The sequence below is a fragment of the Scyliorhinus canicula genome, chromosome 3 (assembly GCF_902713615.1).
Source record: "Scyliorhinus canicula chromosome 3, sScyCan1.1, whole genome shotgun sequence".
NCBI lineage: Eukaryota > Metazoa > Chordata > Chondrichthyes > Carcharhiniformes > Scyliorhinidae > Scyliorhinus > Scyliorhinus canicula.
Genome location: NC_052148.1, coordinates 94,354,784 through 94,371,953, shown reverse-complemented (window position 1 = coordinate 94,371,953; position 17,170 = coordinate 94,354,784). Strand labels below are relative to the sequence as shown.

Genomic DNA, 17,170 nt, shown 5'->3' with positions numbered 1-17,170 from the left:
GGGGGAACACCTACACCGCAGCGAAGAGAATATGAAATGTGACAACCTGTCCAAGAACCAGACACAGCAGTGCCTCCTTCCTCATTGGACAGGAAATATACTGCTGAAGAGAATTTGCCCGAGCATTCTCTTGGAACTCTTGCACCCTGCTGCCCTTTATCCAACTATCGCAGTTTACATTTGGAGAAGTAAAAGCCTCCCCATTGTTATTTTTACCACTCTGTAATTTGCTTGCAAACCTGTTCCTCACCATTCTTCCGATTAATTGGTACCACCCCTCGCAATGTAATGGCACTTTTTTTGTTCCATACCTTTTTTGTTCCATACCTCTAGCCAAATAGCTTCTGTCCTTTGACACATCCTCTTTCTTCAGAGCTGCAATGGTCTCTTTAATCAATATTGCTACTTTTCTTCCTTTCCTTTCTTACCTGAACATCTTGAACCAGGAACATTTACCACCCAGTCCTTCCCTTCTTTGACCGGTCTGTTATAACCACATTATGGCAATCTGTGCATATGACTCAGCAAACTTCTTTACATTACAATAAATGAAAAATAGATAAGATCACTTTTGGTCAGCATGCATTAATTACTAAATCACTTCTTTTTTTTTTTCATTTTTAGAAATGCAATCATGGATCTCCAGAAGATTTCCTTGCCAAAGCTTTAGATCCACCACAACTCCAGGTCATTAGTAATGCTATGAATCTGCTGAAGAAAATTGGAGCCTGTGAGATTAATGAAGCTAAACTGACTCCATTAGGTCAGCATCTTGCTGCCCTTCCAGTAAATGTGAAAATTGGGAAAATGTTGATTTTTGGAGCCATTTTTGGCTGTTTGGAACCTGTGGTAAGTGGATTGAGGGAACAAATTAATATCCTAAACAAAATTCAGTTTTATATTTAAAAATCTATAAGAATTGTAAATATTAAGACAAAAAATATCAATGCTTTGTACAATTTTCTATGCTGGATTTGATCGCCTGGTCAATTTTATAGCCATGTTGTGGTGGGGAAGCTTGCTCATCAGTATAACATGAAGCATAATTTCCTTCATTTAAAAATTGTGAAAACTAACTCTGCTGCCTTCAGTCTCTGCTACAGAATCCATAACTTAACCACCAAATTCATGCCACTCATTTGCCATTGCCTCATTCCACATCAGACTTTTTATGACTTTAGCAGTCTCCATCATAAAGTAAGTGCCTACTTCAGCTTGTGTAACCCCATCTGCCTCCAACACTACCTTCACCCATCTATTGCTGAAACCTTCATCCATGCTTCTTTCACCACCAGGCATTATTAGTCCAGCGTTGTACTGACTGACCTCACCTCTTGCCCTACCCTTCCTCTGTCTTAAATGATGGTCATGCCATCAGCCCCTAAATCTCGTACATTTCAAAGCTTCCATCTTTCTTTCCTTAAATCAGTATCTTTGATATTTTTGGTCACTCCACCAAACCTTTTTGTGCTAACATCCATTCTTCTGTAGCCATCTGCTACAGAAAATTATCTTGCTGTGGTTTTACAATGTTAAAGGTACATGTTGTAAATTAGTATAACAGCGTTGGAAGTCATGGGCAACACACTTTCTGACAGGTACTGACAGCATGGAAGGTTCCCTTTCATCTGTGCTTATTTGAAAAATAGTTCCTTTGTGTCATCTTACAGAAACTATTCAGAATGTAGGTCAAATAAAATTTAACACATGTTTACTTTGTTTTCAGGCAATCATAGCTGCAGCCATGACTGAGAAAACCCCCTTTGTTACTCCAATGAATGGAAAAGAAGAAGCTAACCTTGCAAAAGCAGCTCTGGCATTGGCTAATTCAGATCATCTGACTATTTATAATGCATATTTAGGGTATGTTGCAGCTAGTGTAACTCCTACCTATGACTAGAAAAGCATCAGCAGTGGTTGTGGATATGTACCACTGCAACCTCCGTTGTAACTGTGCCGGATGCTTTTCTGCTTGGTGAGCTGCAGGAGCTTTGGGAACGTTTTTAAAAATTGCTTTAAAACTGTGAAGACCACAGAGAACCATGCAAAAAGTACCTCATCCAAAGGTTTCTTGCTCAGACCAGTGGGCGGGGTTTGAGGCAAATGTTTGAAAGGTTTGAGGCAGTGAGTTGTGGAGCTTGTCAAAGCTTTGTTCTTGCACAGCCTCATTAGTAGTTAATGGTACTGGTAGTTTGAAAAAAAAAATAAAAATTTTTTTAGAGTACCCAATTTATTTTTTCCTATTAAGGGGCAATTTAGTATGGCCAATCCACCTGCCCTGCACATCTTTGGGTTGTGGGGGCGAAACCCACGCAAACACGGGGAACGGTACTAGTAGTTAACAGTACTCGTAATCGCAGCATCATGGGCGTTGAGCACCAAATTGGGTAGTGATTTTTTATTTAAGATGAAAATAAATTGTACTCGCTTAATTGAGCGAGAAACCCTTGGACAAGGTATCTTGGGTACAGCTTGTTGGCAGATGTGGTTTCTTCCAGAATTAAATGTTGTAGTTGACCCGTTCCTTGGAAGGCACCTGGATTTAGCACCAAAGGAGCCAGTTATTATTGCTGCCAATGCTGCTACTTTCTTATTGGCATTTTCCCCACTTCATCTATCATTGTTTTGCTCTCCTGGTCTTTATTTTTAGGCACACTTTTAGGGTTGTGCTTGCAGACGATGCAACCCTAACTCCTATCACTGTAAAATGTAAATGTCGCAAAAGTCCGAGAGGACCATAGGCTACTCTCCTCTTTGACAGCTGACTAATGGTGATTTAATCTGAGGGTCACCACACCTCGGGTGAAGGGCAAGGTTGATTTAACCTGAGGGTCACCACACCTCGGGTGAAGGGCAAGGTTGATTTAACCTGAGGGTCACCACACCTCGGGTGAAGGGCAAGGTTGATTTAACCTGAGGGTCACCACACCTCGGGTGAAGGGCAAGGTTGATTTAACCTGAGGGTCACCACACCTCGGGTGAAGGGCAAGGTTGATTTAACCTGAGGGTCACCACCTCGGGTGAAGGGCAAGGTTGAAAAGGTGGGGCCATCATGAATATCCTCAGCTGGTACAGGAATTGAACCCGCGTTGTTGACGTCGCTCCGCATTGTAAACCAGCTGTCTAGCTAACCAATCCCCTTCCCATCACTAACTGCATCTGCACATGTGCAATACATACTCTCCCTAGCGTTGCAGCACAAATGTTACAACTAGTCTGTCAGCGTGCAGTCCATAATTAAATATGTAAAGGGATGTTTTGGATTTTAGAGTTCGAAATATATGTGTCAGATACTTTTCATTTAGCTAGGTGCTTTTGTTTCTAAATGTAAATGTGTGTTTACATCTTAAGATGGAAGGATGTACGATATGATGGCTACCGTGCTGAAATGAATTACTGTAAGAAACATTTCCTGAGTCGAACTGCACTTCTAACAATGGAGGTTTGTTTTTTTTAAAGTAAACGCTAATTTGTGGCTTGCATTCAAGACTTTCATGTTGCTTTTTTATATCTTTCCAGATATTGAATATGTTCATATTCCTCTTGTTGAAAAAAGATGGAAAATTTACAGAATTAATGTTAATTTTGACTTTTTAAAATTTGAATTAGATTTGAAGGATTAAGTTCTATATGTATTTGATTAATTTATTTGTTATGTATAACCCCTTATGGTGACTTATCATGTGTTTCATCAAAAATAACTTTGCAGGATATTAAACAAGAACTCATCAAGCTGATGGAAACAGTGGGTTTTGTGTCACGAAGAATCAGAGGAACTAAGCTTCAATGTTGCAGTAAAGAGCCCTTGGCAGAGTACCCTAAAAAGAGCTTATATAAGGAATTCCCCCTTCTTAAAGCTGTGCTAACAGCAGGACTATATGACAATATTGGGAAGATTATTTATACCCCATCAGTGGACATCACTGACAAGATGATTTGTTCCATAGAAACGGCACAAGGTAAAGCACAACTGCACCCTTCATCTGTCAACAGGGACCTGCAGACCAATGGTTGGCTTTTATACAAGGAGAAGGTAACTCAGTTATAAAAATCTATGTGTGTATGTTTGGTGTGAGCTTTATAGGATGGCTGACTCTTGGGGGGGGGGGGGGGGGGGGGGGGTTTCTGTCCAGGTTCCCACCAGCGTTTTGTTTGTAATGGTAGTCATCACTGCCTTTTCTCCACCAGCTCATGTGCTTGCTGGCATCTCATTCAGCTCCACTACTTTGTTGTTTTACATTCCTTTCTGTGATGTTCCGATTTGTTCCCGATTGATGGTGGCAGCCATTGCTTGATTTGCAGTCGCTACGAGTGTTATTTTGTCTTCATCCAGACGACATTTAAAGTATTGGACCACCTCTCTTTGATTTAAATGTCTTTCACTGAGGTTGTGCCACCTTTGGTTGTACATACATTGTCCACATCTTTGTTAATCTGTTTCTTGCTGTTCTAAAATCCTCTGTGTTGCCAAAGCTACGGAGGTGGTCACTGACATTAAAGATGGCCAACTAAATCGGTCTCCACATGCGCAGTAGTTCACACTTGCGCAGGGTGATTGCTGACATTCCAAAGCATCACGGGTGGAAAATTATCTCTCAATTTAAGCATGTGCAGTTGATGTCATTACACATCAGAGGCACAGGTAAAGGAAAATGCTAAATTGCCCTTAGTGTCCTAAAAAATAAGGTTAATGGGGGGGGGGGGGGGGGGGGGGTTACTGGTATAGGGTGGATACGTTGACTTGAGTAGGGTGATCATTGCTCGGCACAACATCGAGGGCCGAAGGGCCTGTTCTGTGCTGTACTGTTCTATGTTCTATATGCATCAGATGATTCAAAAGTGACCATGTTGTTTTAACGAATGCGGAATTTGACGTCAGTATAAAGCATTATGTTGTCAGAGAATTGCGGGTTTGAGTCATTCTGCATAGATATCTGGTTCACGTCATGAAACCGAACCACATTTCCACTCGTGAGCTGAAGATGCTGATATTCCTGCCAAATAATCCAAAGCTCATAAAAACTGTATTTTCTTGCTGTTTTGCACATTTATTTCTCACTCATTTTGGTATTTTGTTTAATTTTTAACAAATAAATAATTAAACCAATGTTGATTGTCATGAAAGCCTATTTGGTTCACTGATTTCACAAATTTGCACAAATTTCATTCCTGAAAGATGTGGCTCTAATATTTAGACCATGCTCCCAATCTTAGATTCCTCAACCAACTGAAGTACTCCTTATCTACCATATGTATTCCTCTACATGTCATATTCAGATTAACCATCAAAATTCCAGGGAATGCAACTCCAGTCTGCATAACCTATCATAATAGGATTTTATTAGGAGTTCAGGTTATCATTCTGGTAATTGTACACTGTTGTGGTGGACCTCTTCCAATGAACAACAGGAGACGCAGGGAAAGGTTACAGTAGTTTATTTATGATTCAAGCATCAAGGGAACTACCCCAGAGAAACCACTGAAGCAGTATGTTCATCTGATACAGCTCTCCGCTCTAATACAGCAATCACATCTAAACTGGCTTTCTCCACCAAGTCATAGATGCAGCCTGCTTATAGTTTTTTTTTTAAAAAAATTTTATTAAGATTTTCACAAAATATAAACAACAAAACAATATTAACCAAACAACCTTAGTAAAAACCAAAGAACAAAAACCAACCCCCCCCCCCCCCCCCCCCCCCCAGCAACTGCATAAACAAAAAAAAGGAAAGAGATAACATCTGCCACATCCAACAAACCCATGTACACAATTCTCCCTCCCACCGAACCCAAACCCCGCCCCCCCCGGTTGAATTTCACCCTCTCCAACTTCAAGAACCCCGCCATGTCATTGATCCAGGCCTCCACGCTTGGGGGCCTCGCATCCTTCCACTGAAGCAAAATCCTACACCGGGCTACTAGGGACGCAAAGGCCAGAACACCGGCCTCTTTCGCCTCCTGCACTCCCGGCTCTGCTGCTACCCCAAATATCGCGAGTCCCCAGCCTGGCTCAACCCTGGATCCTACCACCCTCGACACCGTGCTTGTTACCCCCTTCCAAAAGTCCCCCAACGCTGGGCATGCCCAGAACATATGGGCATGGTTCGCTGGGCTCCCCAAGCACCTAGTACACCTATCCTAGCCCCCAAAGAACCTGCTCATCCTCGTCCCGGTCATATGAGCCCTGTGCAGCACTTTGAAATGTATGAGGCTAAGCCTCGCACAAGAAGAGGAGGAGTTCACCCTTTCCAGGGCATCTGCCCACTTCCCCTCCTCAATCTCCTTGCCCAGCTCCTCTTCCCATTTACCCTTCAGCTCCTCCACCGAGGCCTCATCCACCTCCTGCATAACATGGTGCATGTCCGAAATCTTCCCTCCTCCAACCCACACCCACGAGAGCACCCTGTCCCGAACCCCCCGCGGGGGCAACACAGGCAACCCCGCCACTTGCCACCTGGCAAACGCCCTAACCTGCATGTACCTAAACATGTTCCCCGGGGGGAGCCCGAACTTCCCCTCCAACTCACCCAGGCTCGCAAACCTCCCATCTACAAACAGGTCCCTCAACATCCTAATACCTGCCCTGTGCCAGCTAAGAAACCCCCCATCGACGCTCCCCGGGACAAACCGGTGGTTCCCCCGTATTGGGGACTCCATCGAGCCCCCCACCTCCCCCCTATGCCGTCTCCATTGCCCCCAAATTTTCAGGGTAGCTGCCACCACCGGGCTCGTGGAATACCTCGTCGGAGGGAGCGGCAACGGTGCCGTTACCAGCGCCTCCATGCTCGTATTCACACAGGACGCCATCTCCATCCTCTTCCATGCTGCCCCCTCCCGTCCATTACCCACTTACGCACCATTGCTGCATTGGCAGCCCAGTAATACCCACACAGGTTGGGCAGCGCCAGCCCCCCCCCCCCCCCCCCCCCCCCCCCCCCCCCCCCCCCCATCCCTGCCCCGCTCCAAAAACACCCTTCTCACCCTCGGGGTCCCGTGTGCCCATAGAAACCCCGTGATGCTCCTGTTGACCCTCCTAAAAAAGGCCTTCGGGATCAGGATGGGGAGGCACTGGAACAGGAACAAAAACCTCGGGAGCACCGTCATCTTGACGGACTGCACCCTACCCGCCAGCGACAGCGGTAACATATCCCACCTGTTAAACTCCTCCTCCATTTGCTCCACCAGCCTTGTGAGGTTAAGCTTGTGCAGGGCCCCCAGCTCCTAGCCACCTGGACTCCCAGGTACCTAAAGCTCCTCCCTGCCTGCTTCAGTGGGAGCCTACCAATCCCCTCCTCCTGATCCCCTGGGTGCACAACGAACAACTCGCTCTTACCCAGGTTGAGCTTATACCCAGAAAAGCCCCCAAATTCGCTGAGAATCCTCATCACCTCCGGCATTCCCCCCACCGGGTCCGCCACATACAGCAACAGGTCGTCCGCATAAAGCGACACTCAATGCTCCTCCCCGCACCAGGCCCCTCCAGTTCCCCGACTCCCTCAGCGCCATGGCCAGGGGCTCAATTGCCAACGCAAAGAGCAAGGGGGACAGGGGACATCCCTTTCTCGTCCCCCGGTGCAGCCGAAAGTACTCCGACCTCCTTCTATTCGTGGCTACACTCGCCATCGGGGCCTCATAGAGCAGCCTCACCCAACGGACAAACCCCCCCCCCCCAAACCCAAACCTTTCCAACACCTCCCACAGATACCCCCAATCAACCCTATCAACGGCCTTCTCCGCGTCTAATACCACCACTATCTCCGCCTCCCCTTCCACAGCCAGCATCATAATGACATTCAGAAGCCTTTGTATGTTGGTATTCAACTGCCTTCCCTTTACAAACCCCGTCTGGTCCTCGTGAATGACCCCCGGCACAATCCTCTACCCTTGTAGCTAAGATCTTAGCTTGGCGTCTACATTTAGCAGCAAGATCGGCCTATATGACCCACACTGCAGCGGGTCCTTGTCCCGCTTAAGGATCAAGGAAATCAGCGCCCGTGACATAGTTGGGGGCAAAGCCCCCCCCCCCCCCCCCCCCCCGCCTCGTTAAAGGTCCGAACCAACAGGGGGCCCAACAGGTCCACATACATTTTATAAAATTTGGCCGGAAACCCATCCGGCTCCGGCGCCTTCCCCGACTGCATGCTGCCAATCCCAGTGACCAGCTCCTCCAGCTCAATCGGCGCCCCCAGTCTCTCCACCTGCCCCACCTTCACCTTCGGAAATCGCAGCTTGTCCAAGAAGGCCCCCCTCTCCCTCCACTCCACCAGGGGTTCAGACCGGTACAATTCCTCATAAAAGTCCCTAAAGATCCCATTAACGTCTACCCCACTCCGCACAACCTTCCCATCTCTATCCTTCACTCTCCCAATCTCCCGCGTCTCACTTTCGGAGCTGGTGTACCAGCATCCTACTCGCCTTCTCCCCGTATTCATACACCGCTCCCTGTGCTTTCCTCCACTGAGCTTCCGCCTTTCTGGTGGTCAGTAGATCGAACCTGGCCTGAAGGCTACGCCGCTCCCCCAGCAATCCCTCCTCCGGAGCCTCCGCATATCTCCTGTCCACCCTCACCATCTCCCCCACCATTCTCTCCCCCTCTCTCTGCTCTCCCCTCTCCCTATGGGTTCGGAAGGAAATCAACTCCCCTCTATTCACCGCCTTCAATGCCTCCCAGACCGTCCCCACTCGGACCTCCCCGTTATCGTTGGCCTCAAGGTACCTCTCAATACACCCCCGAACCCTCCCGCCCACCTCCTCGTCTGCCAGCAGCCCCACCTCCAAGCGCCAGAGCGGGCGCTGGTCCCTCTCCTCCCCCAGCCCGAGGTCCACCCAGTGCGGGGCATGATCCGAAATGGCTATGGCAGAGTATTCAACATCCTCCACCCTCCGAAATGGCTATGGCAGAGTATTCAACATCCTCCACCCTCGATCCTGGAATAGGCCTTATGCACGTGGGAGAAAAACAAGTACTCCCTGGCCCTTGGCCTCGCAAACCTCCAGGGATCCACCCCTTCCATCTGATCCATAAACCCCCTCAACACCTGAGCTGCCGCCGGCCTCCTACCCGTCCGGGACCTGGATCGATCCAATGGGGGATACAGCACCGTGTTGAAGTCCCCCCCCATGATCAGGCCCCCCGCCTCCAGATCTGGAATGCGGCCCAACATGCGCCGCATAAACCCCGCATCGTCCCAGTTCGGGGCGTAGACATTCACCAGCACCACCCGCTCCCCCTGCAGCTTACCACTCACCATCACATACCTCCCGCCACTGTCAGCCACCACATTTGACGCCTCAAACGACACCCTCTTCCCCACCAGGATCGCCACCCCCCGATTCTTCGCATCCAGCCCTGAATGAAATACTTGGCCGACCCATCCCTTCCTCAGTCGAACCTGGTCCACCACCTTCAGGTGCGTCTCCTGGAGCATGGCCACATCCGCCTTCAGCCCCTTCAAGTGCGTAAACACCCAGGCCCGCTTGCCCGGCCCGTTCAGCCCCCTCACATTCCAACATTCCAAGTTATCAGCCGGATCAGAGGGCTCCCTGCCCCCCTCCCCTGCCGACTAGCCATAACCCATCCCCTGCCCGCCACTGGCCAGCGCCCTCCGCTCGCCGCCTCCTCTCTTCTCTCTCTCTCTCTTCCCCCCCCCCCCCCCTCTCTCTCTCTCCATAGCACTCCCGTGAGCCAGCTAACTTCTGCTGACCCCGGCGACTCCCGCCACACCTCCGACCCCTCCCCACGTGGGGCTGCTACTCCTCCGTGCCCATCAGCAGGCCCCCCCCCCCCCCGCTCTCTGCTTATACAGTTAATCAGTACACATAATATTGTTAAAAAACCCCAGCCTTGTCTACAATAAACCTTACCCAAAGGCAGGACTGTTATATCCTAGCTAAAGACTGTTCTTGTAACAGGTAAACAACCTTGCTGCCAGTTCTGCAGATCATGGGTCCATGAGGGTATGTAAAGTTCACTGGGATAAACATTGAACTGACAAATGTACTTTAATCTAATGCCGGAGTGTTCGATCTCACCCGTTTTTACTAAACCTGTTAATTTCCCCTTAAAATACTCTTATTATCTCCAGGGCCTGCATTCTGTTCCCAAGATGTGATGCCCATAACTGCTCTCAGTGCTCCAGATGTTATCTAACCACAGATTTGAGTAACTTGAAGCATAACCTTTAGACCTCTAGATAGGAAGCATCCGATTAGCCTTTCTGATTATTTCATGCACTCGTTCATTTTAAAAAATAAATTTAGAGTACCCAATTATCTTTTTTCCAAATAAGGGGCAATTTAACGTGGCCAATCCACCTACCCTGCACATCTTTGGGTTGTGGGGGTGAAACCAACACAGACACGGGGAGAATGTGCAAAGTCCACATGGACAGTGACCCGGGGCCACGATCAAAGCCAAGTCCTCAGCACCGTAGACAGCAGTGCTAACCACTGTGCCACCCTCATGTATCCGTTCATGACACTTGAATGATCTGAGTGCCTGGGCCCACAAATCTCCTTGGATCCCCAAGTTTCCTTGGATCTGCAATGTTTCAAACTATCCACCATTAAGAAAATACCTGTTCTGTATTGTGGGAACAAAGGGGATGACCTCACATTTGCCTTTTTTTGAAACCCATTTGCTAGAGTTATATCCATTCACTTAATTTATCAGAATGCCTTTGTAATTTTATGTTTCCAGAATGTGTCATATAATGTGAAGATGATGGAACAGCATACTACTCTACTGGAATAGTTTTAGAAACAGCTTGGGTTTACAAGTTAAATGGCACTCGGTCTGCTTTAAGTTAGCATTTAAATCTTGAAGAGCTACATTTTAGGTTTTAGAAGAGGGCTTGCCTTGTTGACGGAGCTGTTTAATAGACTGACACATTTCTTTTTTCTCAAATTAGGTGAAATATGGCAAGATATATGTACGAGAGACAACCCTGACATCACCTTTTCCGGTCTTACTTTTTGGTGGTGATATAGAGGTGATGCACCGCGAAAGGTTACTTTCAGTTGATGGATGGATACATTTCCAAGTAAGAATTATTGTAATTTGCTAAATTCGATTGAAAGTTGCCCGTTTTCTACTTTGAGGACATGCACCCTCCATAAACTTTAGCTCAATTACTACACTGCTGTCCATGTCTGAACTCGTACCACATCCCATTCAACCGTCAACCATGTGCTCACTGACCAACATTGCATCCAGGGGCTGCAGTTCCTTGGCTTCAAAATTCACATTCTTGGTTTCAAATCCTTCAGTGGCCTCATCCATCTCTACCTCTGAAACCTCCTCCAGCTCTGCAATCCTCTGAGGTCTTGGGTCCTCAAATTCTGGATTCTTGCTCATCCCTGATTTTCTTGGCTGCAGAGCAGGCTGGAAGGGCCGAATGGTCTGCTGCTTCTAATTCTCATGTTCTATGTTTATTCAGTTGATGTGCAGATTACACCGAAAGTCGTTCTTTCGGTGTAGCACTGAGCGCCAAAATGCCCTGCCCCTCCCACCCCATTACCTTGCTGCCTTAATTTTTAAGAAGTGACCTGACACATCCGATGGCTCATGACCTATGTACGATTCACTAAGTGCTCCCTGAACACCAGACCGAGGTAATTACTTTATCGACTCCGCAACAATCAAGTTCGATTCACTGTTTACTGCCCGGCAATTAGCTCAGCAGCTGGACTCTATATTGTATGAGAAAGCTCAATCATTTTGCACAGTATTTTCCCTTATGCTGCATTTTGCAGTATGCAGTACCATTCTATTGGTGTTTTGTTAATTTGTTACTTATGTGAGCTCCTACTTTTATTGCATCATTTACTTTTCAAATTTTGTGTTGGTTAAAAAAACAATTTATACTTAAACATCTTAAGGTGACGATAGGATGTAGATTTATCTGGAAATTCCTTTCAAGGGATTTGGAGAGGATGATTTGTCCGACAGCAATACAAAGCACATACGACTTTACATGCAGGTCAACGGGTATATGGGTAGATAGAAACGTGGAGGCCACAGTCAGATCAACTATGATCTTATCAAACAGCAGAGCAGGCTGGAAGGGCCGAATGGCCTGCTGCTCCTAATTCTCATGATCTATGTTTATTCAGTTGATGTGCAGATTACATGTGGCCATCAGAAGCCCAATGTTAGATGTACCCTGAAAGTTGTTCAGATGCATTTATCTTTTGTGGCCAACTATACTACCATTATTTAATGGAATATCTAATTAAGTGGATGGCTTCTGGTGATCGGGGGATGTGCTAATAAACTAGTTAATCATAGAATTTACAGTGTAGAAGGAGGCCATTCAGCCCATTGAGTCTGCACCGGCTCTTGGAAAGAGCACCCTACCCAAGGTCAACACCTCCACCCTATCCCCATAACCCAGTAACCCCGCCCAACACTATGGGCAATTTTGGACACTAAGGGCAATTTATCATGGCCAATCCACCTAACCTGCACATCTTTGGACTGTGGGAGGAAACCGGAGCACCCGGAGGAAACCCACGCACACACGGGGAGGATGACACCAGTTTGAAATCCACAAACCACAGTTACATAAAATTACCATGAAATGTGCTTCCATTGTTATTGAGAGCATATTATAATTATGCTCAAGCCTCCCTCTAACTGTTTGCAACTATCTCTATCAGCACAGTCTGATATCCCTTCTCGCTCCAAGGCTTGTCTAGCGTTGTCTTCATGCATCTACACTATCTGGCTCAAACTTCTCCATTCCACTGTCTCAATTCTATTAGCCATATGGAAACCAGAACTATGTTCTCTAGTTCTAGTGAGGTCCAATCAAGATCTCACACACATATAACATTGTTTCCCGACTTTTGCATTCTGTTCCTCTAGATATTGATCCCATTGCTTTTGTTCCTGCTCTTTGTCTGTACCAACTTGTGTTGCTATTTTCAGTGATTTTTTTTTACCTACTTTCATGTCTCTGTTCCTTTACCTCTTTTAATTCCTAAGCTGCCATTAAATAAGTGGTTTCCTTGCTCCTTCCAACTAAAATGGGCTGCTTGCATTTCACTATATTGAATGTGCCAGTTTTATCGCCAAAATGTTGACTGTTGCCTATTTTGGTATGGTTCTCCACATCATTATTGCCTTCCCTCCCTTCTGTTTCTTTGCTCTACCTCTCCTCACCTTTCTCGTGCCCCTGTCCTTTTCCCCTCCGCCTGACTCATTCCCCTCCTCCCTTTCTCTTCTCTCCCCTCTTTCCCCCACACCTCTGATTTGGATTAATATGCCATCGCCAAGGACTCTATCGCCAGCGCGAATAGCAGCGGCGACAGTGGACACCCCTGCCTTATTCCCCTTTGCAACCCGAAGCTCTGTGAACTCATCTCGTTTGTCAGTACACTCGCCACCAGGTACAGAAGATGCACCCACCCACAAACTTCGGCCCAAACCTTCCCAAAACCTCAAATAGGTACCGCCACTCCACCCTGCCGAAAGCCTTCTCCGCGTCTGTATTGCCCACTACCTCTGTTACCCGTCCCTTTGGGATTATGATCACATAATAACCATCTAATGTTACTGGAAAGCTGCCTGTCCTTTACAAAATCCATTTGGTCCTCTGCAACCACCCCCGGAAAACATCCTTCCACCCTCCCCACCACTAACTTAGCCAGCACTTGCACATCCGTATGCAACAGTGATATGAGCCTCTATGACCCACACTCCAGCAGGTCCTTCCCCTTCCTTGGGATTAGCGTGATTGCCATGTCAGCGTCCCCTTTCTCCAGCGCCTCGCTAAACACCCCCAGTAAATGTGTTGCCAACTCTGTCGCAAACTCTTTATAGAGCTCCGCTGGGTAATTGTCCGGCCCCTGGGCCTTCCCTGACTCCATCCCTTTTATGCTATCCATCACCTCTCTCAGCCCTAGCAGCTCCTCCACCACCTGCCTCCTCTCCTTATCCAGCCTTGGGAATTCCAGCTCATCCAAAAACCACCCCATATTCCCTTCCTCACCACACCGATCGGCCCTATATAACTTCCTTGTTATATAATACTCCTTGAACATCCCATTAATCTTTCCCGGTTCCGATGCTACTTCCCTGTCCGTACCCTCAGAATTTCCCTGGACTGCCTCCGTAGCTGATGGGCTCGGATACGGCTCGTCTTCTCTCCATTTCTCTCCATATTCATACTGTGGACCCCCCCTCGCCCTCGTAACAGCCCCACTGCCTTCCTAGTCGATAGCCTGTTAAACTTATAACCTCTTTCCCTCCTTGGTGGGGGCACTCGTATATTTCCTGTCCACCTCGACTATCTCGTCCAACAACCGTCCATACTCCTCCCCTCCTTCTCCTATCTCTGTGCGATACTCCTCCCCTCCTTCTCCTATCTCTGTGCGCCTTGAACGAGATAATCTCCCAAAATGTGGCCGCCGATACCACCCCATTCTGAAAACCCACGTTGTTCCAATTTGGCGTATAAACATTCACCAGCACCATCGGCGTGCCCTCCAACACCCTGCTCACTATAATGTATCTCCCCCTGGATCCAGTACATCCTTGGCCCTACAAATCCCGTCCTTTTGCTCAGCAAGATGGTTACCCCACCCACCTCCCTCCCCCGCGACTTTGAATCAAACCCCGAGTGAAATACCTGACCCACCCATCCCTTTCTCAATCTGACCTAATTTTTCACCCGGAGTGTATCTCCTGCAGAAAGACCACCCACGCCTTCAAGCACCTCAAGTGCACAAAGACGTGAGACCTCTTCACCGGCCCGTTCAATCCCTGTACATTCCATGTTACGAACCCTACCGGAGGCTTGCGCCTCCACTCCCTTCTACTGTCCGCCAGCCTCCCCTTCCAATTCAGCCTGCTTTAGCTTCACCCTGAATATGGCCCATCCAATATGGCCACCTTCTCCACCCACCTTCTCCACCCATGACCACACTCATTCTCCAACACTGCCACGTCGCACCCAACCTCCCCCCCCCCCCCCCCAAAAAAACTTGGCCAATACCCGCAGCCACCACCCCACCTCGCCTCCGTTCACCAGCATTACCAGCCAGTGTGTCAGCTTCTGCCCGAAGGCTCCTCCTACCTACCTCTCCCCTCATTGGTCTGTGCAAACGGCATCCCATGGACCCGCATCTTCCGATCTCTGTTGTTCCAGCTCCTCCATCTCCCATCAGCATTCAGTTCTCCCCCCGATTATGGTCTCTAATGAACTCATCGGCCTCCTCTGGGGGTTCAGAATAGTATTCCCAGCCGTCAAAAGTTACCCACAAGTTTCGTGGGTACTGTACCCCAAATCGAATCTGCTTTCGGTATATAACTGCTTTGGTTGAAACTTGCACGCCTTTTCGACGGTTCAGCTCCAATGTCCAGATATATTCGGACCCTGTTCCCCTCACATTCGCAGTTCCACTTCTTCCTGTCCCACCGCAGGATCTTCTCCTTCTCCACAAACTTATGGAGCCTCACAAATGGCTCGCCCACTCTCGGATTCTGCCTCAGAGACTTGTGCACTGGATCCGGGGCCTTGTCCAACACCCCATCCGCCGCCAGCCCTGCCTGCATTCTTGAGACATATCTTGTGGCACTCATGCCTGCCACACCCTCTGGAAAGCCAACGATAGGCACGTTCTGGCTTCTGGATCTGTTCTCCTGCTCCTCTACCTTTGCCCTTAGCAACTTGCAACGGTCCCCAGGAGCCCACCTCCACCTCCAACGCCACCACCCAATCACTGTGATCAGGCATCACCGTCTCCATCTCCTGGATCTGCGACCCCTATGCCTCAAGGCACTTCTCGACTCTCTCCATCGATTCTTTCCGAGGTGCTACCACTCCCTCGATGGCCTTCAACCGATCTTCCTGCATCTCCTTTCACTGCTGGCAGAACTCTCTAATAAACACCATCAACTGCTCCATCTGGGGTTTTCCAACTTGAAACAACCCTTCCCCCTCCGCCATCTTCCCAATTGCTGCTGCTCCACATGTTTACCCTAGTTCCTTGGCCAAGTCTAGGTCTTTAGCTTTCTGCTGCGTCTATTAAACAGCAGGCATGCCACTCACAGGGGGAACTTCTCCTCCACACCTTCAGCTACACTTTCCTGTCAAAATACCCCCACTTTCAGGTAAAAAGAGCTCAAATCAGCGCCTTCGAGCTGGAGCTGCCCTGTGTACAACCACTCACTCTATGGTCGCCTCAGGAAGTCCCTCTCCACTTCCCTGGTAATGTGGCTCGCTAGAGCACTGGTCCAAATGCAGACTGCCCCAGTGATAAAGCCCCCAGTGCACCATGAATCAGTACCTATTTCTCCCACACCAATCTATGAGCCACACATTCAGTTCCCAAATCTTATTTCCCCATGCAAATTTGCACGTGACTTGGGCACTAATCCGGAGATCATTACCGTTTGAGGTTCTGCTTAATTTGATGCTTCGATCTTCATAACTGACTCAATTTCCTAGTCCTGTCTATGTTAGTGGTACCTACCTGTACAACTGGATGTGTCCCCTCCCTATCTAAGGCCAGGATTCTCCGCTATCCGGCAGGGCAGGTCGTACCGGCGCCGAGGAGTGGCGTAAACCACTCCGGCATCGGGCCGCCCAGAATCTTCCGCACCTTCAGGGGCTAGGCCGGCGCCGGCAGGGTTGGTGCTGTGCCAACCAGCGCTGGCGGGGTTGGCACCGCACCAACTGGCGTCGAAGAGCCTTCGCCAACTGCCGTGAGTTGCGCATGCGCTGGAGCGCCAGCGTGTGCTGGTGTCATCCCAGCGCATGCGCTGGGGGTTCTTCTCCATGCCGGCCATGGCGGGCCGTTACAGCGGCCGGTGTGGAGGGAAAGTGTGACCCAGCGTCACAGGCCCACCCGCAGATTGGTGGCCCTGATCGCGGGTCAGGCCATGGTGGGGGCCGTCCCCGGGGCCAGATCCTCCCGTGTCCACCCAAGGACTCCGCAGGCTGCCCGCAGAGCCAGGTCCCGCCGGTAACGACCTTGTTCGATTGACGCCAGCAGGACTGGCTGAAAGAAGGCGGCCACTCGGCCCATCTGGGGCGGAGAACTGCATGGGGGGCTGCTGCCAACAGCCCCCGATCGGCGCAATGCAATTCCCGCCCCCGCCGAGAAACTGCCACCGGAGAATCCGGCAGTCGGCGGCGGGACGGGATTCATGCTGCCCCCTGGC

General features: G+C 48.8%; 1 protein-coding gene across 3 annotated transcripts in view; it reads left to right on the top strand.

Moving 5' to 3' along the window:
• Positions 1-17,170, top strand: part of dhx29 (DEAH (Asp-Glu-Ala-His) box polypeptide 29) — a 131,055-nt gene that overhangs the window by 94,412 nt on the left and 19,473 nt on the right. For all 3 annotated transcript variants that reach the window (XM_038790906.1, XM_038790907.1, XM_038790908.1), the window contains 5 exons: positions 625-849; positions 1,727-1,863; positions 3,352-3,442; positions 3,710-4,033; positions 10,911-11,042. In XM_038790906.1, the coding sequence (XP_038646834.1) occupies positions 625-849; positions 1,727-1,863; positions 3,352-3,442; positions 3,710-4,033; positions 10,911-11,042 (909 nt within the window). The remainder of the gene's footprint in view (positions 1-624; positions 850-1,726; positions 1,864-3,351; positions 3,443-3,709; positions 4,034-10,910; positions 11,043-17,170) is intronic.